The 26022-nt window shown below is 33.6% G+C and overlaps 1 protein-coding gene across 1 annotated transcript; it reads right to left on the bottom strand.

Annotated features, from left to right (window-relative positions):
- Nucleotides 1–4070: 4070 nt before the first annotated feature.
- On the bottom strand, nt 4071–7999 carry LOC132296532 (jacalin-related lectin 3-like). The gene is made up of 4 exons (XM_059794723.1): nt 7841–7999; nt 6671–7114; nt 4396–4833; nt 4071–4259 (listed from the first exon to the last, which is right to left on the bottom strand). The coding sequence occupies exons 1-4, from the start codon at nt 7997–7999 to the stop codon at nt 4071–4073; spliced, it is 1230 nt and encodes a 409-aa protein (XP_059650706.1).
- Nucleotides 8000–26022: the final 18023 nt, after the last annotated feature.

Here is a 26022-nt window from a genome sequence, read left to right as displayed (position 1 = left end):
TTACCTATTATCAAAACCCATATCTTTCATATTGTTCAAAAAATCAAAACCCATATCTTTCAGTTTCCATCGCTGCGGTTCCAGTTTGGGTTCTCCGTTCGCAAGCTTCAGCCGCTGTCTCTCAACTCTCAAGCTTGCCCCCCTTTCTTTCTCTCTGCAACTGCTAACTTGTATGTATGGGTTTTGTTTTAATTTTTTTTTCTAAATCAACTAATCAAGGTCTGTAATTCTTGTTTTGCAAACTAAATCCTAAAATCAAGTGTAATCTTAATTTGTGTAAGGGTAAATTTGGCATTAGAAATTATACATCAACCCTAGCCTTCCATTTCCTCCCATTTTTGGGAGGATAAAAAAGTTACTGTGCAACCCTTGTGTTATCCTTCCAAAATCATTCCTTCTATTTCCTTTCCTTCTAGCCATTTATGCCAAACACACATTTTTAATCACCCTCCATCACTTTTCCTTTCTTTTCCTCCTTTTTCCATTGCACCAAACTGACCCTAGGAGTATTTTGATTTTTTAATTATTTTGATTCTTGCCGCTAATCTATTTAAATTTATTTTTCAAACAATCCAACATTGAAATGTCGGCCAATTCTCTAGGTTCAATATTTAGATTACAAACACGAAATAACGACAAAGATATGTTTGTTACATATATTAAATAATAGTGTTATAAAATTTTAATTTATTTTTAATTTTTATACTAAGAGTTATAATGACTTTTATGACACTAGTAAAAAATAAGTGGTATGAACGTAGTCAAAATTTAAAATTTAATTTATAACTTTTATAATAAAAAATTATTTTTATAAATAATTAATTAAAATTGCGGTTTTATTATTTCTTTTAATAAAAAAATTTGTAAAAATAATAAAATTTTAATTGTGATTTAAAACTAAACAAAACAATAATCAACAAAAATAATATAGTTTCTATATGTAAAAAACTTGTTGTGATCATACGTAAAAAATTCATTGTGATCCAAAACTAAACAAAACAATAATGAAGCAAAAATAATATAGCTTCTATATGTGTGGAAAAACTTAATTGTACTTGTAGTAATTTATTAAGGTTCTAATCAATTACAGAAATCAAATTAAAAAGAGATGAGAGCAATTAAAAATTAAACAAAAATTTTAATTTATTGAAAAATTTTAATTTGTTCTCAAGTTGCTAATCCATTATTCAAAAAATTCATAACAAATAGAAGGTACCAGAAAAAGAATTGAAAAGAAATAAGAAAAATTAAAACTTAAAAGAAAATTTTAAATTACTAAAAAAAGAATTAATTTGTTATCAAGTTGCTAATTAATTACAAAAATTCTCTTAATAGAGAAAAAGAATTGAAAAAATTAAAAATCCACACTTTGTATGGAATAGAAAGGTAACATGAACCAACTTTTATTTATTCTTTTCTCTCTTGAAACCCTAGAAGCAAAATAGATAAATGAATTGAAATAAGAGAAATTTAAAATTTTTAAAAAAAGAAAATTAAATTTGTTAATTGAAAAAAATTAAAATTTTTGAGTAAAAAAATTCATAATAGAGAAAAGGTTACTAATAAATTATTGAAAGAAAAAAAATCAAAACACAAAAAATGAATTTAAAAAATTCACAAGAGAGAAAGGGTAACCTGTGACGACCCAAGTTTTGCAAACTCGGTGTGTCAGTGATGACCCGAAAGATGACCCGATACGGATCCCAAAATACGTGGAGATGTACGTCATCCCTAAGATACAAAAGTAGCTTTTCGAGGAGTTTTGAGACTCAACGGAAACAAAATGGGGACAAGGGTTTCAAAACCATACAAGAAAAGGACCAAGGGTAGAATAGTCAATTCACCCAGAAATGGGTGTTACCGTGCACACCATTGGAAAACTTAAGTAATCATCTAGTTTTGTAATTTAATTTGGGGAAAACTTTTGTATGTGATGTGTTTCATGAATAAAGATGATGATGTATTATTCAATTTGTGTATTTACATTGAATTGATTTACAATCTAGGCCAAATACTTATATGTTTAGGTGTATACACCAAGCAACTCTTGTCTTAGAAGCATGATTATATACTTATACTCTTAATATTTTCATATGTGACAATGAAGATTGATATTCATGAAATGGGATTATAGACATGTTATATATGAATTTAGATAAATTATGCCAAGGGAAGATGGACCATGCTACACTCCTAAATTAATGTAGTTAGGTAGATGGTCCATGCCAACCAAAGATAATCTATGCTAGAGAATTGATTTCATATGCTAAAACTTGTAATGTCAAAACCTTGATAGGTCATGCTTAGGGAAGATGACTCATACCACACCCTAGTTTAGGTGGATGTGTCATGCCAACCGCAGATGGGTTATGCTTAGTCTTGTCTTACATGAATTTCTGAAAAATTGTTGTGGTTATTTTATACTTCTACACTTTAAACATCACACGTAAATGTATCCCCAAGTTACTTACAAGTATGCATGATTACGAGATCTTGGTGAACTCAATTCCCTAGCCTCCCTTTAATTGTTCTTTGAATTCAATTTAGTTTATTTTAATTTTTATGCAAGCGACAAACAAACAAACCAATCATCTTTTGTGACATTAACAAACACGAAATTAGTCTTTGAAACTTGATTGCCATAAGCTTCGCAATCTTCGTGGATCGATATCCCTACTTAGCCGCTTTCTTTGTGAATTCGTGCTAGTCAGTGGTTTTATTATTGACGCACCCATAATGAACGCATCACAGCTCATGCAGAGATGTTACCTGACTCACATTTCAGTTTGAGCCAGTTCACGTTCAGTTTGAGCTGACTCACATTCCTACTTCCCTCAGATTTGTTTTGCTAGCTTCAAATGGCCGTAACTCCTTCATTTTTTATCCAAATGAGGTCAACTTTGAGCTAAATGTCAAGGTTTTTAAGTCTAATTTCAAATGGAATTGGTTTCACTCAAAAATTATAATCACACAAGGAGTTTTGATTGTTTGAGTCAGGCAAGGTCATGAGTTTCCTAAATTAAAAATGTGCAATTTTAGGAAAACTATTGTAGCAGCACTTAGGGCCTCGTGTTTTAAAATGTTCACAATGACCTGAATAAACCTCATTTGATTTAATTTAAGTCCTTTCAACCTCCTTCCTTGTTTGAATTAATATAGAACCCTTAGATGGCCTTACGGATCAGGTAAGAGTCCGATTCATAACCGTTTCCGGTCATGACTCGGATCCACCGAATTGGGTTGTGACACTCACTCTACTCATGATTTTGAATTTGTTATAGTAACATTTTAATGGTGTTAGTAAACTATCATTGTTAGTTGCAATTTTTCTGTGAAAGTTTTGTTTACAACCTTATCCAAAATACAAGAATTATTCAAATTTTTCTTAATATCAAATATATATTTTCCTCTCTGAGATATGAATGATCTATTATGACTAGAATAGAGTTTGGAATCTCGGATAAAGCAATACTAGCTATCCATCTACAAAATATATCCAATGACGTATGATGATTAATCAAACCATAAATTTAAACCAAATAAAAATAATTATTATTCCAAATAGATAGCATAATTTTTTTCCCAATCAACAAGATTCTTGTTTGCACGTACAACCACCAATTTCTTATAAGGAAACACCAGAGATAACCAACCCAAACTCTTAGGCTTAGCACAAGAAATAATAAACCATAAATTTAAACCAAATAAAAATAATTATTATTCCAAATAGATAGCATAATTTTTTTCCCAATCAACAAGATTCTTGTTTGTAGGTACAACCACCAATTTCTTATAAGGAAACACCAGAGATAACCAACCCAAACTCTTAGGCTTAGCACAAGAAATAATAAAAATTACATGAAATTACACACAGACTAAGTTTGTGTTGCCTTAACCACTTTCACCAAGCTCTAAGGACAACATATCCATTATTGTAATTGCATTGAATGCAAATGCAGTTAATTATTAATGATTGAAAAACTACTACAAGATAGCATATGATCATTGTCTAAAATTTATCCTCACTTGTCGAGATATGCTCCAATTGAATTAAGATACCCATTAGACCTTCAATGAAATCCGATTATCTTGCCACCAGTGGATGAGACTTCAAATTTCTCTCCCTTCTCCATGCCAAACGGTCCATACTTTGTTTTGTTGCTTTGAAATTCAAGCGATCGGATAGCAACCATGTTATCTACTTGTCCAAAGTATCCCGAAACTGAAATTAAAAATTCATCCGGTTTGTCGAATTTGACCTACATAAGTTATATCGATGATGAAGGGTCAGTATATATGCATGGCATTCATATTTGCGTTAATATAAGCTTGAATATTAAAATCTTCAATAAAAAAGAGGAAACTTTTTACCATTATGTAGTAAATATATATTACCTCGTTTCGTTGTCCGCCGTTACCACCATGTTTTTTTCCAGATATTGGCTTTCCATCAATATCATTATAGACAACTTGGATGGAATCAATTACCCATCCGGAGTATATAATTAATTCCCTTACTGTGTTGTAGGTTCCATCATCCCATTGTTGTCCACTAGTAGTTCCAAATGGACCAACAAGTGTTGAAGTTTGGAATGGCTTAATGTATACTCCAATTGAATCCAAAAGACTACCATTTCGTCCAAAGAATCCAACAATCTTGCCAGTAGTTACTGGGGTTATAAAATAAGTTCCTTTTTCCTCACCATATGGCCCATATTGCTTCATATTGCTTTGGATTCTAAGGGATTTCACTACATGATATTTATGGGCAGTACTGTACCCATGGTACCCTGGTACTGAAAGGAGATACTCGGAAGGATAGTCTAATTTTACCTGTAAGATTACAATTAATAAGGATAAACTTAGGTATTACAATAAACACCGGCAAATTCATAAACACAATAACGAAAGGACAAAAAAATGTAAAGTTCAAGTTGAAGTTCGGCAAAAAGATTTCACTATGCCAAAAAAAAAAAAAAAAAAAAAAAAAAAAAAAAAAAAAAAAAATACTAGTTTTCAAGCCCAAATCTTTTGTCAATTAAAAAAAAGAGTCAACTAACATGAAAAACAAATAAGAACAGTGACGGAGACATGAATGAATATAGAAACAGTAATGGAGACATAAATCTAACATTACAACTAGATTAACATGACAACTAACATTACACTCGTAATAATCCAAAAAATAGAAGTGCAATAACAGTGCATTTAGTCAACATTCAAATATTACGTCATTATTTATAAAAAAGTATTACAATAAAGAAAAATTCAAAAATATAAATTAATAAAATAAATAATAATAATGAGGAGGAGAAGGAGGAGAGAAAATAAGAGAACTAGATTGGAAGAAAATAGGATTTGATTGAAAAAGGAAATTATAACTTTTTCTTCTTAGAAAATTAAAGGAATTTGAATAGTAAAAGAGAAATGAAAGCGAAAATTAAGATATTTTCAGTAATTGAAAATTTTAGGGAGATATTTTGTAAAAAAAAAAAATTATAGATATATGTACATAGAAAAAGGGCATACATACATTTACCAGACGGGGCCTGGGCTGGGAGAGCGGAAGCAAATGCCCCCAGTATGATTTGGAACTTATTTTAATACTTGCAGTTCATACGCATATAAGTGAAATATAAAAATAAAAAGCAAACAAATAAAAAAATCATTGTAGTAGCAATAATTAATTGATGTAACTTTCACGAGTAATGTGATGTGAATGTGTCAGACCCGAACTTCAACATACAAGTTATACCATAGTTCAGGGTTGATTAACCATTATACTACATCATTTAACATCAAATGTAAGATCTAGTACCATGTTAAATTAACATGTTTGTAAGGAACTTAACCCCTCCAATTAGCTTTGATACGAGTTGTTAGGACAGAGACACAACAACCATAATCTCTGATACCGATTACTAGGAATTCAGTCACAACAAAAGCATACAATCATTACATCATGAATCACACGTAGCATGGAGATACAATCATACAACATTCAAGCTTAGGACGCAATAATTTTACATGATTCACCCAACCTCTAGGCTACGTCCATGGAAATCTCCAACATTTTTTTTTGTTCCTGATGAGCATGACAAAGAGAACATAAGGAATGGGGAGGATCAACCTAATTAGCTTTAGTGGTAATTTGACAATTTTTTTACATATCTCTAGGTGCTCACGGTTTTTTTAAAAAAATGTCTACACAGGGTGGAGTCAGTCGTAACATATGGATTAAGATCCAATCCCCAGCTAAAAATGGGATAGCGTAAACAAGCCTATGAGGGTCACGTCATCGAGGATGCTAGGTCCCAAGAGGAAGTAATTGTGACGTCCCATGTCGCCAAGGGGAAGAGCTTTGATGGCACTAACATGTGTAGACACTTACTAATTATGTATATGCGTGTTGAAAACCATGAGCACTAAAAAGGTGCAAAACGGATAATATCTACAAAGGGTGAGCGAGTCCTGAGAGAATGTCACTTGAAGATTTGAAACTTGAAATGCTATGTTGGCTTAATTATTATACTTAGAAACTTGAAATGCTAATGTGGCTTGATTACTAGATTTCTTCAAAATTTATATACCCATATAATGTAGTATAGTCATTAATGAAATAGCGAATTTCAGATTTGAAAATCAAATTGCACATAGATATATAAATTACCGAGTTTGGTGTTCCGTCGTCACCACCATGTTTTTTTCCTGATATTGAATTTCCTTCAATATCATCATAGACAACTTGGATGGAAATAATGTCCGTTGTTGAGTGTATAATTAGTTCCCTCACCGTACTATAGATTCCATCATCCCAGTGCTGCCCACCAGCACCTCCAAATGGACCAAAAGGTGTTGTGGCATGGATTTGGTGGGATGGCTCAAGGTATACTCCAATCGAATCCAAAAGATTAGCACTACGTCCAAAAAGTCCAACAACCTTGCCAGCAGCTACCGGGGTTGTAAAACGTGTTCCTTCTTCTTTGCCATATGGTCCATATTGCTTCATATTGCTTTGGATTGTAAGGGATTTCACTATAAGATATTTTTTAGCATTGTACCCATAATGCCCTGATATTGAAAGGATGCACTCAGTAGGATAGCTTAATTCCACCTGTAAGATTTCAATTAACAACTGGTATAACAAGTATTGTGACAAATACGGCAAACCACAAACACAATAAAAAATGACAGAAAAACGTAATGTTCATGGTGAAGATTTTTTTTTTTTCCCGGATCAGTTAATAAATATGCGAAAAATAACAGAAATTACAAGTTTTCAAGCCCCCAATCTTTCTTCTGATTCTCTATTCCGTCTTTCAGTGTTTTCTCATATGACACGAAAAACTCGGTTACAATGAGACTAGGATTGGGGTCCACGTAAAAAAAAAATTTGTGTGAAAAAAATATACATTGAAGGCAAAGCCCAAGAATGGATTAAACTAGGTTGCAACGGGACATGAGTCAAAACAAAATTTGGGTTACAAATTTGCAGGTTTCTATGTTATCATATGTATATATAGTTTGTGTGCTTCATAATATAGATGGTGGAGTGTTCAGATATGCGTATATCATTTATAGGATAAGATTTGAATCTTTTCTTTAAGATAATACACATATATGTTCAATGATTAAAATAACCAATCGTAGAAGCAACAAATGAAACAAATATATATATATATATATATATATATACACACACACATATGTGTGTGTGTGTGTTTTACCTTGTTCAGTATTCCTCCGTCACCACCATGCTTTTTCCCCAGTACTGGCTTTCCTTCAATATCGTCATAGACGACTTGGATGGAAATAATTTCTAATTCCGAGTGTATAGTACTGGCTTTCCTTCAATATCATCATAGACGACTTGGATGGAAATAATTTCTAATTCCGAGTGTATAGTTAATTCTCTTATCGTGCTGTAAGTTCCGTCGTCCCACTGCTGTCCTCCTCCACCACCATATGGTCCAGAAAGAACAATTTGCTCTTTTGCCATGGAGTCCTTAAAGCTCTAGATATAGAAGTGTAAATAGTACTTCAGTTTGCATGAGAAAGTAATTAGATCAAAAATTGTATATTATATGTGTGCAAGCATGCAATTCATTAAAATGTAGAAAGGCATAATTCTTTTATGATGTATATGAATTTTTAATTAATAAACACACACTCATTATCCACAACATATTCGCCCCTTATCGGACATTAACTTCTTGCTAACTTTTCACAAAATGACACTCGAGAATAGAATAGTGCGTAAAGATTATGGAATAAAAAGCTAAAATGAAAGACCAAGATCACTCAAGAATATTATAGGTGGAGAATTATTTATTGCAGGTGTGACTATGAACAACAATTAGTTACTCATTTCTGGCTATAAAATTGCTGCTGATAAGTAAATATTTTTGAGGATCAATATAGATAAAACAAAAATAGAAAAGAAAAAGGTTGCAGAATGTAATAGCCAAAAACATGAAAAACAATTACATACCAAAAAGGAAGAGATTGGAAAGGACAGAGATGAAGGGAACAAAATGAATAGCTACTAGGAAAAGAAGGAACAATTGTCTTGAAATGAAAGGGAGATGGCATGGGAATATATAGCCAATGGAATCATAAGTGGCGAAGCTAAGCCCCTAAAAAATTTCAAATTTCGTCTTTATGCCTCCAAAAAAATGCCAAAAAAATGGTCCCAAGTCTCATAATTTTTTATTTATTTTTTTAATGTAAAGATTCACTCCATCACATGGTATAGTATTGTCCGTTTTGGGTCCGAACTTGCATGGTTTTGTTCTTGGGTTTTACTGGCCTCATACCAATTGGAGTGATACGCCTACATATATAACATTTTTCCTTTTCTACATTGAGGCGATATGAGATTGTGCACTTGTAGCTCATACAGTGCGGTAACGTGCCAGTGCCTCTTGATTTTAAAAAAAAAAAAAATTTAATAAATTCAAAGCACTTATTTATTTGCTTGAATAAAATGAGTTTAGAAATAAGTATAACTTGTGTCCCACAAAACTTATAAAAATTTTCAATTTGAATTTTTTCAAATTACTTTTAAAAGTTCCAATCTTGTCAAATAAAATATGTTATAGTAGTTCTTTTATATATACAAACTTATAATTTTCAATATTCAACATATGAAATCAAATGAGATAAATAAAAATTACATTAATAGGTCCTTATAATTAATAAAAATACATGAACTTTCTTTGCCAGTCATTCGTTTAATGATGTTTACAAAAAAGAAAAAAAAAATCAACTAAAAATCTATACCAATTTCTATGGCCGAGTCGTGGGAGCATTGGAAAGTACAAAAATTATAATATCATTAGACCAAGATGACAAGAATGCCAATAACAATAATATTTTATATATTAATATTTTTAGTTGTCACATGTTAGATGACAAATTATATATATAAAAAACACCAGTTCAATAAAATGTTACATATTTTCTCTTAATCTTTCATTATGATAATAATGAAATATATTTCTCAAAGTAGAATCAAAGTAATAAAAAATAATAATTCAAAATTAAAGTAGAATCAAAGTAATAAAAAATAATAATTCAAAAATTGAATTTTTGAAAAATTTAAAAATTGTTTGATAAATTTAATTCTTGAATAGTGCTTTTCTTTACAACTTCGTTACCTGTAATTTATTGCCTCCTCTTCTCTATTTTTCTTTTTATTTTTCATAATTAGATTTCATCACTTCTGATCATTCAAAATCAGCAGAGTGAAGCTCTATGATGCTGTTCTAAACGTATTAATTAAGGAATTTAAAATTTTCTAGGCTTTCAATAACTACATCGAACTTAAGTAAATTTTAATTTCACATTGCCAGATGTAAGGTGGAACGAAGAAGATTTCGTTTTTACATTTTTTTATTCCGAAAAACTTTATTGATCCCATTTCAGTGCAAATTTTTTTTTTTTTTCTCAATATTTTAATTGGGTTCGTTTTAAAATTTTATTTTTTATTTGGCTCATTGATTAAAAGCCAGCAACTTTCGACTTAAAGAATCCACTTCGGATATGCCCAGCGATTTACTCACTGAACTTTGAAACTTAGTAAGCTCAAGGTCTGGAGTTCGAGTCCCTCTAGGTGTTCTTTGTGACTAGTCCCGACTGCCCCCGCAGTGACTTACCCGGCTGCCCTGCTGTGACTTACCCGGTTCGGATAAGTAGGTGCCCTTTCAGATCCTCAGAAATTAATCGAATTGTCGAGGGGCTCTAAGAGTTCATGTCATTCCGAACACCCCAAATTGACTATTAAAAAAATAAATAAATAAAATAAAACCAACCACCATAATTTGTACTTAATAAACAAAAGCATCAATTATTAACAAATTGTCACAAGTGAGAATCCTTTTAATTTTTTAACATTCACGTGGTTGAGTTTTTACTTTTTATTTATTATTAACAATTTGTCACAAGTGAGAATCTTTTTAATTTTTTAACATTCACGTTGGATGATATTTTATTTTTATTTTTTTAAAAAAAAAATTAATAAAGAAATTAAGTACCAATATTTGCAGAGTTAAAAGAAAGAATCAAAAAGCCAAACAAGACATGACGTCCAACATTCAGAGCGAATCACATGATTCACAAGGAGGTCGGTCCAACACAAGCCACGATGCTAAAACTAGACATGATCCACATTGGACGGAAAATGACACGTGCGCAAGATTCCCTTACCGCATAATATTATTTATTATCAACAAGCTTCAATATATCACACTTTCTCATTTTAATTTTTAAAAAAGGCTTAAGAGTATCTCCGCGAGTCTCTTAAAATAATTTTTTTATGTAAAATATATAAAGTCATATATGATGTGTAATTTTTTTTAGACAATCTTACAGCCAACCATATCAGCATATTTTTTTTCTCCTTCCTCTTTCTTATTAAGAAATTAATGTTATTTTAATCAGTCTATGGCTATTTTTTTTTTTTTTGGATGGTAAAACAAACACACACACACTTTTTTAGCCTACGCCAGGGCTCGAACCCCTCCCCTCTTCTTTAAAGATGGGGAGGTTATACCATTTGGTCAAAGGCCCTTTGGTATCCATGGCTATTTGTATGATCTAATATGTTATCCATCTCTGTGGTTATGAGAGACCATTGTCAGGATATGGTTTTAGTATTGTATTAATATAGATGGACCGGCTATTAAGTTAGATCCCTATTTATTTATGCCATTGTCAGAATATGTGTGATACCCCTCGGATTCGAGACACGGGTTGATCAGGCCTAGGTCCGAACCTGAGGGAATATCAAATAATTAAAGTATTTAAAACGAACACATAATATAAAGATGAATAATAAGAAGTAAATAAACCGTTGAAGAAAACTAATAAATAAATATTAATTAATAATTCTCCAATAATTACAACTCGAGAATCCCATAACTCAAGGACCCCTTAAAACATTATCCAATAATCCAATGCTACTTAAAAGTACACAAGATGCATGTAAGTTGGTGAGTTTAGGTTGCAAATAAATGCAACAAGTATGGATTAGCTTAGCATCGTTTTAATAAATTACGTGATATGCCAGCTAATTATGAGTATGTGTGGATGGATTAATTTCCACACGAATAAAGGTAACATGGAAATTTGAAATTACATAGTCAAAGTTTTTCATTTCATGGATTCGTGAATTCCGAGGATGGAATTCCTTTTGTTAGGGGGGAAGAATGTAATACCCCGATATTTTAAATGTTTTATTAATTGTAATTAATTTATTTTATTTTATTTTTAAATGATTTATTTGTTTTAATTTTAATTAATTGTGTTTATTTTAATTTTTGATTGATTTGTGTTATTGAGTGCTTAAATTAATTATTTTATTTTATTTATATTTCGTGAATTATTGATATGATGATTGTTGCGTGTGTGCTTAATTCATGATTGAATTATTGGCCTGTTAATTTTATTAATATGGTATGACTTAATTATAAATTCTTGTTTGCTTATGTGCTTTAGGTAATTAGTTATTTTAATTTAAGTGGTTATTTAATTATTTTATTTATTTAAATTAATTGGTCTGGGTTTAAGGGAAGTTGGACCAAATGATGTGATCTTGGGCTTGAAGGAAACCTTATTGGGTTAAATAATAAAGGTCCATGGTTATTTGATTACTAGAATAATCATTTTTGTATAACTGTAAATATATGTATTTAATTATATATAAATATAATTAATTAATAAATATTATGGAATGATATATATATATAGATCTATATATAATTTAATTAACCATTGTTAATTATGGAAGATATATATATATATATATATATATGATATAGTATATGTTTATATATATATATATATATATATATATATATATATATATTATATTATTTAAAGATAATAATTATTATTTTTATTTGGTAATCCTAATTGGAATAGGATTAGGGTAATTAATGTGTATAAATATACACATAAGGTTTAGGATTAAAAAGTTTACACGTTAGAAATATAAGAGAGACAGAGAGAGAAGAAGAAGAGAAGGTTGACAAAGAGGAGTCCGGATCGTAGAAAGAGGACACCGGAATTGGAAGAGACAATCAAAGCTTGAAGTGTTGGTTTCGTTTCGAAACCTTCAGGCAAGTTCTTTTCTAACTCTTCTCTTAGGACTCATAAGTTTATCACCTTGAGTATCAATGTTTAGATTAAATTTATTTGTTTAAAAATCATGGTTAGATCGGATTAATTAAATGAATAAATTATTATAATTGATCTTTTGGAATTTTGGACTTTAAATTGATATATATATATATATATATATATATATATATATATATTAGGTGTTGTATATATATATTTTAAAATCAATGTATAGGTGAATTTGTGACTCAAGAGGATTAATTAGGGTTTCTAAATTTTCTGGTATTTTTTTATATTTTTTTGGAATTAATTGGATTGTTTATTTATTTATTTATTAATTGCTTGGAAAAAAAAATTACATTATATATATATATATATATATGGTTTATATATGCACGCTAGGAATTTGGATTCGGAGCCTCCAATAAAGGGTGCGCCACACTGCGGCGCGGCATACAGTGCTACAGTGCGCTCAAAATCAGGACCTTAGGATGGTCCTGATAATAGAAGGAGGATTTAGTGTGGTGCGGCACATGGAGTGAGGGTGTGGACGCCAACCTGGGTTGTGGATGAAGATGATGGATGATGGAATAATTCAATAGGGGCGTAAGCATGGGAAGGGGTTGCAATCATTGATTTGGACCATAGATGTGGTCCAGTCATCATTAAAATAATCTGGTGCGGCCAAGCGCACCAGAACACACAGGGATGGCCAATAGGAGCAAGCCATCACACTCCGCGAGTACAACAAGCGTGTGTAGGCGCGTGGACGCGCCTGCCAAGGAGTGAAAGCGCGTTCAGGCACGTACAACATCTCTAGGTGAGTGTGGCGGAGCGTGGGGGCTCGTGCAGATGTGTTTGAGGTCTCGAGAAGTTACTGTGGAGTCCCGTGATGTCCCATAATTGATTTCAAGTTTTTTAAATATTAAAATTAATTATTAGAAGATATATTTTAGGTGTTTAGGGTTATATGATGCTACTACAATAATTAGGTGCATTTAATTAGCGTAATTAATTAATTAATATTTTGATTATGGAAGGAAGTGTACATATATATATATTTTTATATACGTATACGTATGAATTAACTAATATGCGATTAGTTTGGAGGGAGGTATATATATATTTATACATATATATGTATATGTTTTAAATAATTAAGAATTATTATGGAAGGTAATATATATATATATATATTGTATAACATATGTGTATGTATATATATATCATTTAAGAGGATTAATATTATCATTCTTATTTGGTATATCTTGATAGGTTGGTTATTAAATTAATGATATACGTATAATATGCATAAGATGACTATGTATGATTTAGCGTATTGTTAAGTTTAAAGTTGATTCATGGTTAAAGTGTAGGCATGGATAAATTGCCAAAGGATTAAATATATTACCTAAATATTTGTATGAATAGAATACATACATGGAAAGCATGGATGAGTTGCTAATTAAGTGTATGAATAAATATACATTATGGAGGCATGGTTGAATTGCCAAATTATAAATAAATATACTTAAGGAGGCATGGTTGAGTTGCCAATATATAAATGAAAATATTTATAATGGCATGGTTGATTTGCCAAAACGTAATTAAATTCCTATGTGTTAGATTGATTAAAATATCATATATGGTTACTGTATGTATATATTGGATTAGGGTTAGATCTTCTTAAATTAGAATAATCTAGTACTTATTGGTTAATATATTATTTTATATTAATAAAATAATATTGGTGGAGACATGGATGATTTGTCAAATTAAGCTTAGGTTTTGGTTATGCGATTTAAATAACTAAAATCATTATCGGGTTTTGGGAATAAATATAATATTCCTTTTATTATAATTTATTATTTAAATGATTAAGCAACTGACTAGGATGGGATTAAGGTTACAGGAGTTTTTTTAAAAAAGAAATGGTGGATTGGTCTAGGTATGATTATTATCTTAATCATTGTTTAATAGGTTTGGAAATTTAATAAATTTATTAATGGATGTAATTAGTGTAGTATATATAATTATTTATATATACGTATATCATGCTATATTAAATTTAAAACTTTACTAGGTTTGGTTTTGATCAGAGATGATCTACTTATTGGTTTTCAGAGGTCTGGTAGAGATAACTTGCTCGTAGGGTTTAACCCACAATTTATTTTTCAGGTTATTAGAGGTTCCAATCTCGAGGTTGAGGATCCGCAGTTGGGAGACTGTCACTCATCTATTCATCTTCATCCACGGCCCAGGTTGGCATCCACACCCTCAATCAATGCGTTGCACCACACTGAATCCTCCTTCTATTATCAGGACCATCCTAAGGTCTTGATTTTGAGCGCACTGTAGCACTGTATGTCGCGCCGCACTGTAGCGCGCCCCTTATTGGAGGCTCCGAATCCAAATTCCCAGCGTGCATATATATATATATATATATATATATATATATATAATGTAATTTTTTTTTTCCAAGCAATTAATATAAAAAAAAACAATCCAATTAATTCCAGAAAAATATAAAAAAAATACCAGAAAATTCCAGAAAAATACCAGAAAATATAGAAACACTAATTAATCATTTTGAGTCACAAATTCACCTATACATTGATTTTAAAATATATATACAGCACCTAATATATATATATATATCAATTTAAAATCCAAAATTCCAAAAGATCAATTATAATAATTTATTCATTTAATTAATCCGATCTAACCATGATTTTTAAACAAATAAATTTAATCTAAACATTGATACTCAAGGTGATAAACTTATAAATCCTAAGAGGAGAGTTAGAAAAGAACTTGCCTGAAGGCTTCGAAACGAAACCGACGCTTCAAGTTTTGATTGTCTCTTCCAATTTCGGCATCCTATTTCTACGATCCGGACTCCTCTTTGTCAACCTTCTCTTCTTCTTCTCTTTCTGTCTCTCTTATTTTTCTAACGTGTAAACTTTTTAACCCTAAACCTTATGTGTATATTTATACACATTAATTACCTAATCCTATTCCAATTAGAATTACCAAATAAAAATAATAATTATTATCTTTAAATAATATAATATATATATAAATATATATATATATATATATATATATATATATATCTTTCATAATTAACAATGGTTAATTAAATCATATATATATCTATATATATATATCATTCCATAACATTTATTAATTAATTATATTTATATATAATTAAATACATATATTTATAGTTATAAAAAAATGATCATTCTAGTAATCAAATAACTATGGGCCTTTATTATTTAACCCAATAAGGTTTCCTTCAAGCCCAAGACCATATCCTTTGGTCCAACTTCCCTTAAACCCAGACCAATTAATTTAAATAAATAAAATAATTAAATAACCACTTAAATTAAAATAACTAATTACCTAAAGCACATAAGCAAACAAGAATTTATAACTAAGTCATACCATACTAATAAAATCAATACGCCAATAATTCAATCACTAATTAAGCACACACACAACAATCATCATATCAATAATTCACGAAATATAAATAAAATAAAACAATTAATTTAAGCACTCAATAACACAAATCAATTAAAAATTAAAATAAACGCAATTAATTAAAATTAAAACAAATAAATCATTTAAAAATAAAATAAAATAAATTAATCACAATTAATAAATCATTTAAAATATCGGGGTATTACAATATGACTATGATATTTTATTGTGTCATTGTCGAGATATGATTACAATATATTATATGTGCCTGGGCCATTGTCAGGATATAGTTACCGTAGTTTTTACGGGGTTGTGCCATTGTTAGGGTGTGGCTAGATAGATATGTATTATTTAGTGTGCCATGATACGAGCTTAAGGTCTCATGATCAGTGGTTAGGATTGAGACATATATTACCGGTTGAGATGGGTAGCTGGATATAGAGATGTGTGTGCTCTGTTAGAAGGATGACTCTTGACCACCTTGTGTGCGCTTTGCATGAGATACTTACCATCCAGTTGAGTCTGTCCTTAGTCCAGTGAGATTCTTTAGTGTGTGTATATATATATCTATCGACTACGTAGATATTGCATAAGTTAGCTAAGGATGTATAGTTCATCGGACCTCTGTTTGGGTTGTAGTAGAAAGGACTTGTTCATAAGTTTTGCCTTTGTTATATTTTTTCAAGTACTCGTCAGTAGCAGACTTAGAGGTTGTTCGTGCTGAGTAGAGAGTACTCTTTATCACTCCTCCGGTGTCGTCGACATAGGATTCTTCATTTTGTCTTTATTATTATTTTTTTGGACATTTATTATTATTTCAGTTATGGGGTTTTATTAGGGGTTTATGATACAAATTCCTTGTATTTTGGAGGATTCTTTATATTTGGGAATTATTGAATTTTATTCAGAGGATGAATTATTTATTTTCCATTTTTAGCGGTATTATTTATTTCTTATTTATTCCATTTGTATTCTGTGTTCGTTTTAAATATCAATTTGTTTTTGTATCTCTTGGTTTTGAGCGCGGATTTGATCAACCAATATCTCCGAAAGTGGAGGGTATCACAGAAGCTGTGCTTGAGCCCTGAAGCCTTGTTTTCTTCAAAACTTCCCGGTTGAATCCCAAATTGACTTGAAAAGTCCGGAGCATCTCTTAAAGCATCGAGAAAACCATTCCAAGCATAAATCCAAGGAATTGTCTGAATCTCCGGGTAAAAACCTACGAATAGCTAATAAACAAAAATAAACATAAAAATCAAGATAAAGGTATCGCTAAAGCATTAACATACGCACGTTTAAGGGCTCGAATATGAAATATTTAGCGTTATCATCATCATATATATAATAATCATACTCATGCTTGAAATGACAAAATTGCCCTTGAGTATGACAAAATCCACACTACACACAATACACCAGAAAAGTGACTTTGATGGCCAGAAAATATGATCTGTAATACAATATACCTTACTCATTGTATGTAACATGAGCTCTCTCATATGAAAATGACCATACTACCCCTGTGTATGTCAAATTCATTTTGCACACACTAGAAAGGATGGAATATCATAGTAATGGACCTGTGAGTTCACTTTTGACATTTAAAGAACAAGCCCTCATATAAGGCTGGGACCAACATTTTTGCAGTGAGAAAAGAACTTCTTCTCAAAATTCTCATAATTCTAATTTTATTGTGACCATGAATTTTGAGAATGAAGATTTTGGATGAGAAGAGGTTTGACACAAATAAGATTTTGAAAGTATTCTAGTGCATTTTTGGTAATTATTTTATATTTTTTAAGTAGTAATATTAATTTTGAAAATTTAGAATAGAGAGAATGTGGTTTTATTGTATTTGGAAATGAGATAAGTGAGATTGAAATGTGATCGTTAGATTTAATCTAACGATCACTATAAAAGGTGTGGATAAGATCTTGTTCACCGTGACCAAGAGATCCGTTTGTTAAATGTATTAATTATCAGAAAGAGTTTTTTTTTTTTTTTTTTTTTTTTTTTTTTTTTTTTTTGTAAATTTTATGTTTCATAACTAGTTGGGTGTTCATAAATTTGGATAAGACATGTGGTTTCCTAATCAGCTCCATTCTGGTTGTTGGTTGTGGTGGTTTACTTGGATTCTAGAAAGCCCAATTAGGTTTCAAGTTTGGCGTTGGGAAGGCAGGTCAATACATAATTTAAATTATAGCCTTCAACACAAAAGGTACAATTGCTAACTTTCAGTAATTCTCAGTCTCCACGACTATCACATTTTTTTGGTCTTCGATTGATGTAAACCTTTTGGGATTGTTTCTTGAAATCTGGTTATGAAACAAGCTTATTGTGTACCTCTTATGAAACAAGACCTTTATGCAGGGACGAAGCCAGGATTTAGATTCAGGGGTATAACTGTACAGTGCAAAAATAATAATAAAAAAATAAAAGAAGAAAATGAATAATTTTAAGTAGAAGGAAAAATCAAAGAAGAAGAAAAAGGGAAAGAAAAATGACATAAACAAAGTAGAATGAAATTTTGACATTTTTTAAAATGGAAATTAAAGAAATTTAAAGAGTAAATGAGGGAGAAAAAGGGAAAAAGTTAAGAAAATTTTGAAAACTAATATTTTTAAGGGGTGAATGTTATATAAATTTCTATATATATGTAAAAATAATTTAAAAAATCCATATGTATTATATAGGTCGTTGCCCTATTTGCTTGCAAAAAATATCCTTTCACAAATGTCTTGTTAAACTTTAAATTCTAGCCTTCAACACGAAAATATATAGTCTACAAACTTTTAGCTAGCAAGGGTTAAATTTAATTGATTAAATTGCAAACTAAGCTTTTTTCCAATGACGATGCAATTGTTTAGAGAATATTTATTGAACTTTAAACTAGTTATATATGAATAGGGCATATGGACATTTCTAGGTAATGGATAATTTGCCAAGTTGAGTTTATCCTGCAGCAAGGTAAAGAAAAATGATTAATGCAACTACTATTCAAACAGCTTGTAACATTACTTGCTTGGATATTGTCTCAATTTGAGTATATTCTTCAAGTTTTTTTTCCTACCAATTGTTATTATATTGGGTTTTTCGGTATCCAAACTACAAAAGAAATTAAAAATTTGAGTATATTCTTCAAGTTTGGTGTTGTATGTTGTCTTCTTGAACTTGAGTGTTTTAAAGTTGGAAATTTTATATAACATGAGACCGGTTGATTATAAATTGGGAAAAGTGTAATAAACCCCCTTAAATTATTGAGGGTAAAGTGCAAAAAAAACCCCCTTCAACTATTGACCATGTGCAATTAACCCCCTTGAACTACAATTTGCCCCCTTAAACTATTAAATTTGGTGCAATTAACCCCCAATGTAACATCTCCGGCCAATTGATGAAAACGAAAATAGTAAAAGACAATTTTACCCCTTGTAAAAACTACGCCGTTTCAGTTAAATTATCAGCAACAAAAATCATGGTCTGACATGGAGGGTGATGAGTAGTGGTGGTCGTTGTCGTGGTTGTGCGTGGTGGTAAGAGGTGGGGCAAGTTCAGAGCAATTTGAGTTGTTTATGTTGATAGGTCCAGAGATTAAATACAGACACAACATAACCCTTTCATCTATTCTCTTTGGCAACAAGAGATCCATATAGAGAACCCAAGTCAGCCAAAGCTATTATTGAAGATCAATCGGAGTAGTTGTAGTCTCAATTGTTGCCTGAAAGAAGCCTGATCGGACTGAGAATTGACCGGAGTTGAAGTCTCCATTGTTGCCGGACTTAAGATCCATTTAATTCGATGAGAGCACATAACTATAGTGACCTCAACCATGGGCTCCAAATAAATCCAATAGCTACAGCGATTGTCCACACAGTTCCGGTGAGAGCTTTAGAACACATCTCAGTTCGGTGAAGACAAATCCAACTGGTGACAGCCGCAGCATAGATTTAAGAGTCGCTACTAAATTGATATATATATATATATATATATATATATACATATAACTGTGAGAGACCAGAAAGCTCATCAATGTATTGCCGGTGTGAGCCTAGAAACTTCAGCAATTAACCAGTGAGAACAGTTCCGGCAAGACCCAACAACGTACTACCATTAAATCCGGTGAAAGATTCGAATAATAGCTATAAAATGATGTCAATTAGGGCATACACAGTGTTGCATTTGGAACCGATGATGGATCGGTACTCGTCGATGATTAAGAGGTTGTAGTTGGCGCCGATGGCGGCAGCGGGCATTAAATCTGGAGCAATTTGTTTAGTTTTAATTGAATTCTGCAATGATCAAGTCGTCGATGGTGTCACCACTATCCAAACATCTAGATTTCTTATGCGGTTCATCTAGATCGGCCGGTGATGGAGGTACTGCACAACGGCGGAGGTGGAATGGACCGACAGTGAAGTGGCGGCAGCAGCGGTGGGGAAGACAGCGGTGAGCTCGGCGGGCTGGTTCAGCGGTGGCTCGGCCGTGGATGACTCGGCGGCGCTCAGATGAAGCGACGACTGAGGGGATAAGCTCGGATTGTGGAGAGGACCGGCGAGCAAGGTGGGCTGAACGACAATGGGCTGGTTCGGCCATGGTTGACTCGCGGCGATGGGCTGGTTGTGGCTGAACGGCGATGGGTTGGTTGCGACTTCGGCGGTGAGCTTGCGGATGAAGAGACGGCAGTGGGGACGAGCTTGGATGGTGGGCTGAACGGTGATGGGCTGGTTCGGCCATGGTTGACTCACGGCGATGGCCTAGTTTAGATATTATTTTTATTTTTATTATTAAAATGAATTATATATTAAAGGGCAATATTGTCATTTAATTATATTTGGGTTGTTAGGTGACTTGCACGCGCTCAAAATCCACTGGCAGATCGCCGGACGGGGTAAATTGCTACCAAATCCCTAGTTCAGGGGGGTTAATTGTCAAATTATTAGATCGGGAGGGTTTTCTGCTACATGGCCAATACTTCAAGGGGGTTTTTTGCACTTTACCCAATTATTGACCTATCGCAACAAACCCCATTGAACTGCAAAAAACCCTCTTAAACTATTAATTTGTTACAAGAAACCCCAAAACTATTGATTTGTTATATTCCGGTAGCTAAGTTGGACGGAAATAGTAAACGACTAATTTACCCTTGTTTAAAACTACGTAGTTTTGAAACTTATACCCTTAACTTGATGACATGGCAATGATAATTTCAGACACCAATCAAATTGCGACAACAAAGCAACCTTATCTTCAGAGAGAAAAAAAAAAAAAAAAAAAAAAAAAAAAAAAGGGAAAACAAATCCTTATAAACCCATTTTGCCGTCAAACTTATCCTTTACCGCCATTTTCAACGGCGAAACTCACCAGATTTTCCAAAATCTCCCGCGTCGGCAGAATTCAAAAGCTGATTGGCATGTATAACTCACCAATTTTCAGAATGATTGGAAAAATTCAAGAGGCCCTCTATGTACTGCCATGAAGGAGAGATCGAGAGACAGAGAAATGCGTAAAGATAGAGAGAGAAAGAAGGGATCAGAGAGAGAAATCAAGAAACGATGTCCATGGCAGAAGAAAAAGAACCACAAAGAGGCAACATCTATGAGAGACCATCATCATCTTTTATAGAACCTCCACAAATCCATACTCTCTTGGTACGAATCAGCCTCTTCAATCACATCATCTTCTTCTTCTGGGTTGCTGGCGTTGTACTCCTTCGTTTTGAATTTTGGAGTGATCAAGTCGTGGATGGCGTCGCCACAGTAGAAACATCTGGATTTCTTATTCAGCCATTAAGAGACCTAACAAAGTGGATCTTCCGCTTGTGCTCATCACTACCACCACAATCCCTCTCACCCAACTTTGAAATTGACCACTCAGTTTCAGTTAATCAATTCGCAACTACAATATCTCTTATTCTTGCTGCCCTGTAATTAGAGTCGAACAGTGTAATCAGGAAAAGGGATTTCACCATCGCTCGATCCCTCAGTAGAGATTGATCGATTATGTAACGACCCACTCCACCACATGGTATGATATTGTCCGCTTTGGGCTTGAGCCCTCACGGTTTTGCTCTTGAGTTTCACCCCAAAAGGCCTCATACCAATTGGAGGTGACACACTTACATATACGCACTTCACCTTTCCTCTACTCAGGCGATGTGGGACTGTGCACTCGTAGCTCGCCAGTGTGGTAGCCTGACAGTGTCTTTCGCACCCGCCCACAGGGTCATCACAATCCACCCCCCTTGGAGGCCCGACATTCTCATCGGCACACTTCAGGCTGGGTCAGGCTCTGATACCATTTGTAACGACCCACTCCACCACATGGTATGATATTGTCCGTTTTGGGCCTGAGCCCTCACGGTTTTGCTCTTGGGTTTCACCCCAAAAGGCATCATACCAATTGGAGATGACACACTTACATATAAACACTTCACCTTTCCTCTACCCAGGCGATGTGGGACTATGCACCCGTAACTCGCCAGTGTGGTAGCCTGACAGTGTCTCTCGCACCCGCCCACAGGGTCATCACAATCCACCCCCCTTGGAGGCCCGACGTCCCCGTCGGCACACTTCTGGCTGGGTCAGGCTCTGATACCATTTGTAACGACCCACTCCATCACATGGTATAATATTGTCCGCTTTGGGCCTGAGCCCTCACGGTTTTGCTCTTGGGTTTCACCCCAAAAGGCCTCATACCAATTGGAGGTGACACACTTACATATAAGTAAGTTCACCTTTCCTCTACCCAGGCGATGTGAGACTGTGCATCCGTAACTCGCCAGTGTGGTAGCGACACACCCGCCCACAGGGTCATCACAATCCACCCCCCTTGGAGGTCCGACGTCCTCGTCGGCACACTTCCGGCTGAGTCAGACTCTGATACCATTTGTAACGACCCACTCCACCACATGGTATGATATTGTCCGCTTTGGGCCTGAGGCCGCACAGTTTTGCTCTTGGGCTTTACCCCAAAAGGCCTCACACCAATTGGAGATGACACACTTACATATAAGCGCTTCACCTTTCCTCTACCCAGGCGATGTGGGACTGTGCACCCGTAGCTCACCAGTGTGGTAGCCTGTTAGTGTCTCTTGCACCCGCCCACATGGTCATCACAATCCACCCCCTTGGAGGCCCGACGTCCTTGTCGGCACACTTCCGGCTGGATCAGGCTCTGATACCATTTGTAACGACCCACTCCACCACATGGTATGATATTGTCCACTTTGGGCCTGAGCCTTCAGGGTTTTGCTCTTGGGTTTCACCCCAAAAGACCTCATACCAATTGGAGGTGACACACTTACATATAAGCACTTCACCTTTCCTCTACCCAGGCGATGTGGGACTGTGCACTCGTAGCTCGCTAGTGTGGTAGCCTGACAGTGTCTCTCGCACCCGCCCATGGCACACCCGCCCACAGGGTCATCACCGATTATTCCTCAACGATCACAAGTATGTCCAATATATATATATATATATATATATATATATATATATATATATATATATATATATACAGAGGGAGAAGGAGAGAGATAAGCAATATATATAGATCTCTATAGACAGTGTGAGAGAGATGTTCAGTTTGCCCTGTCGAATCGATGTGTGTGTATATATGTATATATGGATTCAGTTTGGCCAACAAGGTTCAATTCGAATGGTGGAAAAAAAAATTATGAAGTTCCCGTTAATCTATTGCGCTCCTAATTCTGCAACGACTCAGCAAGATTTTTTACTTTATCAACCTTTGTGTTGAAGGGCGAAATCTGTCAAACTACTAACCCATTTCAACAATTCCCCAATCTACAATAAAAAAACAATTTATGGGGTGTCACCACTCCATCCAAAACCCACAACAAGAAGTCAGGCCCAAAATTAACACAACATTATATGAATTGTTACAGAACTGGAAGAAAATAATAGAATTGAAGGCTCACCCAACAACCCCTTGAGACCCGGCATCATCCCCGTGAATATCTAGATGGTTTAACCTATGAAAAGTGTTCTCACTGGCTGGCGTCGCCAAAGCTGCCTCACTCCGGCTCGACGGAGACCCGACGCTGCCACTGGTCGACACCGATTGGCCCGAAACGGTGGTGCCCCACGACCTGGTAGCTCCTCCCCTTGAAGCGGCCGGAGGGTTCTTGTCCCCATTTTATGAATTATAGAAAAAACTTTGGAAAAAAAAAAAAAAAAGATTTTTTAATTTATTAAAAATATGCCAAGAAGATGATGAACAGTATTTTATCTCTCTCCCCCTCTCAGTATTTTATCTCTCTCCCCTTCTTTCTGTGTTTTTATGTCTGTAGATATAAGGGATAAAGGTGTGAACAGGAGAACAGGAATTATTTAATTTTTTTTTCAATCATGTGCTTTGTGAAGAAGATAAACAGTAACTATATATATATATATATATATATATATATATATATATATCATAAGGGTGTGTTTGGGGTGTTTAAAAGTTGTTTGGGTTTAATAGTTACAATAAGTGATATTAGTGTCTTTTCATGCCCAGGAGGGTAATATAGTCATTAAAATTATAGTGTATGTCATGTGCCATCACATGGGTAAGATCCGATCGGAATAGTGACGGATTTAACCGGAATAGTGAAGGATGAGGCTACCTGTCACAAAAATGCATAATTTAGGGAGTTAGTTGTAATTTTAATAGTTCAGAGGGTTAATTGCTGATTCTTTAATAGTTCAGGAGAAATTTTTACACTTTTCCCTTATAAATTTATGGCATCTCGACAAAATTATGACATGTATAGCATTAATCTAAATGAAAGTAGTTTGTTCACTTTTGAAGCAAATATTCTAAATGACAGGCTGACAACATCTGGTAGAATTTGCAATTATGAAATGTGAATTAGTTAATATCATTTCCTGTCCGATGATTATTTCAAATAAAGAAACAAACATGTAGTGAAAATTTATAAATTGTGAGACTAATAGCCAAGACCATAAATCCCATCGCAAAATGATTACCCAATTGCCAATTTTTCTTTGTCTTCAGATCCAGGAGCAGAGTTTGTTTTAACAATACTTAGGTCTTCACTAGTGAACATTTACACCATACTCGAATGTGACCAATAATAAATAGATACATCCTATTTTAATTATCAAATCAGAGATGATAATCAAATCACCATCTCTAATTTAATAAGTGGATATCTATCCCACCATATTTGATTTGAAAATTAAAGATGATATGTTTATTTATTATTGGTCCACATCAACAGTAAGTATGGTATAAATCCTTACCAGTGAGGACCTTAAGTATTGTTCAGTTTGAAAATACACTTTGTGTGTTTGAAATCACATACTTCCACATCTGGCGTTCATTTATTATTAGTCTACATTAACGGTAAATATGGTGTAAATCTTCGAGTATTGTTCAGTTTGGAAAGACCCAGTGTGTGTTCGAAACCACATACTTCCACATCTGGCTTATAGAGTGAACAATGGATGGATGTAGTCGCTATTCAACGGAGGTTAGGTTTGGGTTAAGAAGACTCATTGCAGGTTTCAACCATAAAGAAGATACTGTGAGTGTCTTGTGGCAGACTGATGCATGGTCCAACCTACCTACTTACTTGGCCTACAGAAAACTCTAATTGGTTAAATGCAAACAACAATCCGGATGCTATAAGCTGGAAATACGGGCAATTCAGTTTCAAGGCTGCTTGGAATTGTGTAGACAACAAAGTTTCTTTGGTCCGGAATGGCAGCAGACCCAGGGTATGTATACTTGCTTTCCTAGTATTGCAAGAACCAAATAAATCTCCTTTGGTGCATCAACACGTCCATTTCTCACGGCTGCTATCATGGGGAAGACACCAATGGTTTTTTGGTTTTATGATTTCGGCAAATGGGATGGGGCTCACATCATTTGAAGCAGTTGTAGAGCGGT

The sequence above is a fragment of the Cornus florida genome, unplaced genomic scaffold (genome assembly GCF_030987335.1).
Source record: "Cornus florida cultivar Cherokee Brave unplaced genomic scaffold, ASM3098733v1 CherokeeBrave_3.0.0_Hap2_Chr02, whole genome shotgun sequence".
In the NCBI taxonomy this organism is placed as follows: Eukaryota; Viridiplantae; Streptophyta; class Magnoliopsida; order Cornales; family Cornaceae; genus Cornus; species Cornus florida.
This window is presented reverse-complemented; position numbering and strand designations above follow the sequence as displayed.

Bases quoted from the DNA above. Each gene is read 5' to 3' on its own strand.
- LOC132296532 (XM_059794723.1), bottom strand. From the start codon at position 7,999: ATGGCAAAAGAGCAAATTGTTCTTTCTGGACCATATGGTGGTGGAGGA. The intron at 4,834-6,670 runs GTAATTTATATA...GTAATCTTACAG, and splicing joins ACGACGGAACACCAAACTCG to GTAAAATTAGACTATCCTTC. The intron at 4,260-4,395 runs GTAATATATATT...TAACTTATGTAG, and splicing joins ACGGCGGACAACGAAACGAG to GTCAAATTCGACAAACCGGA.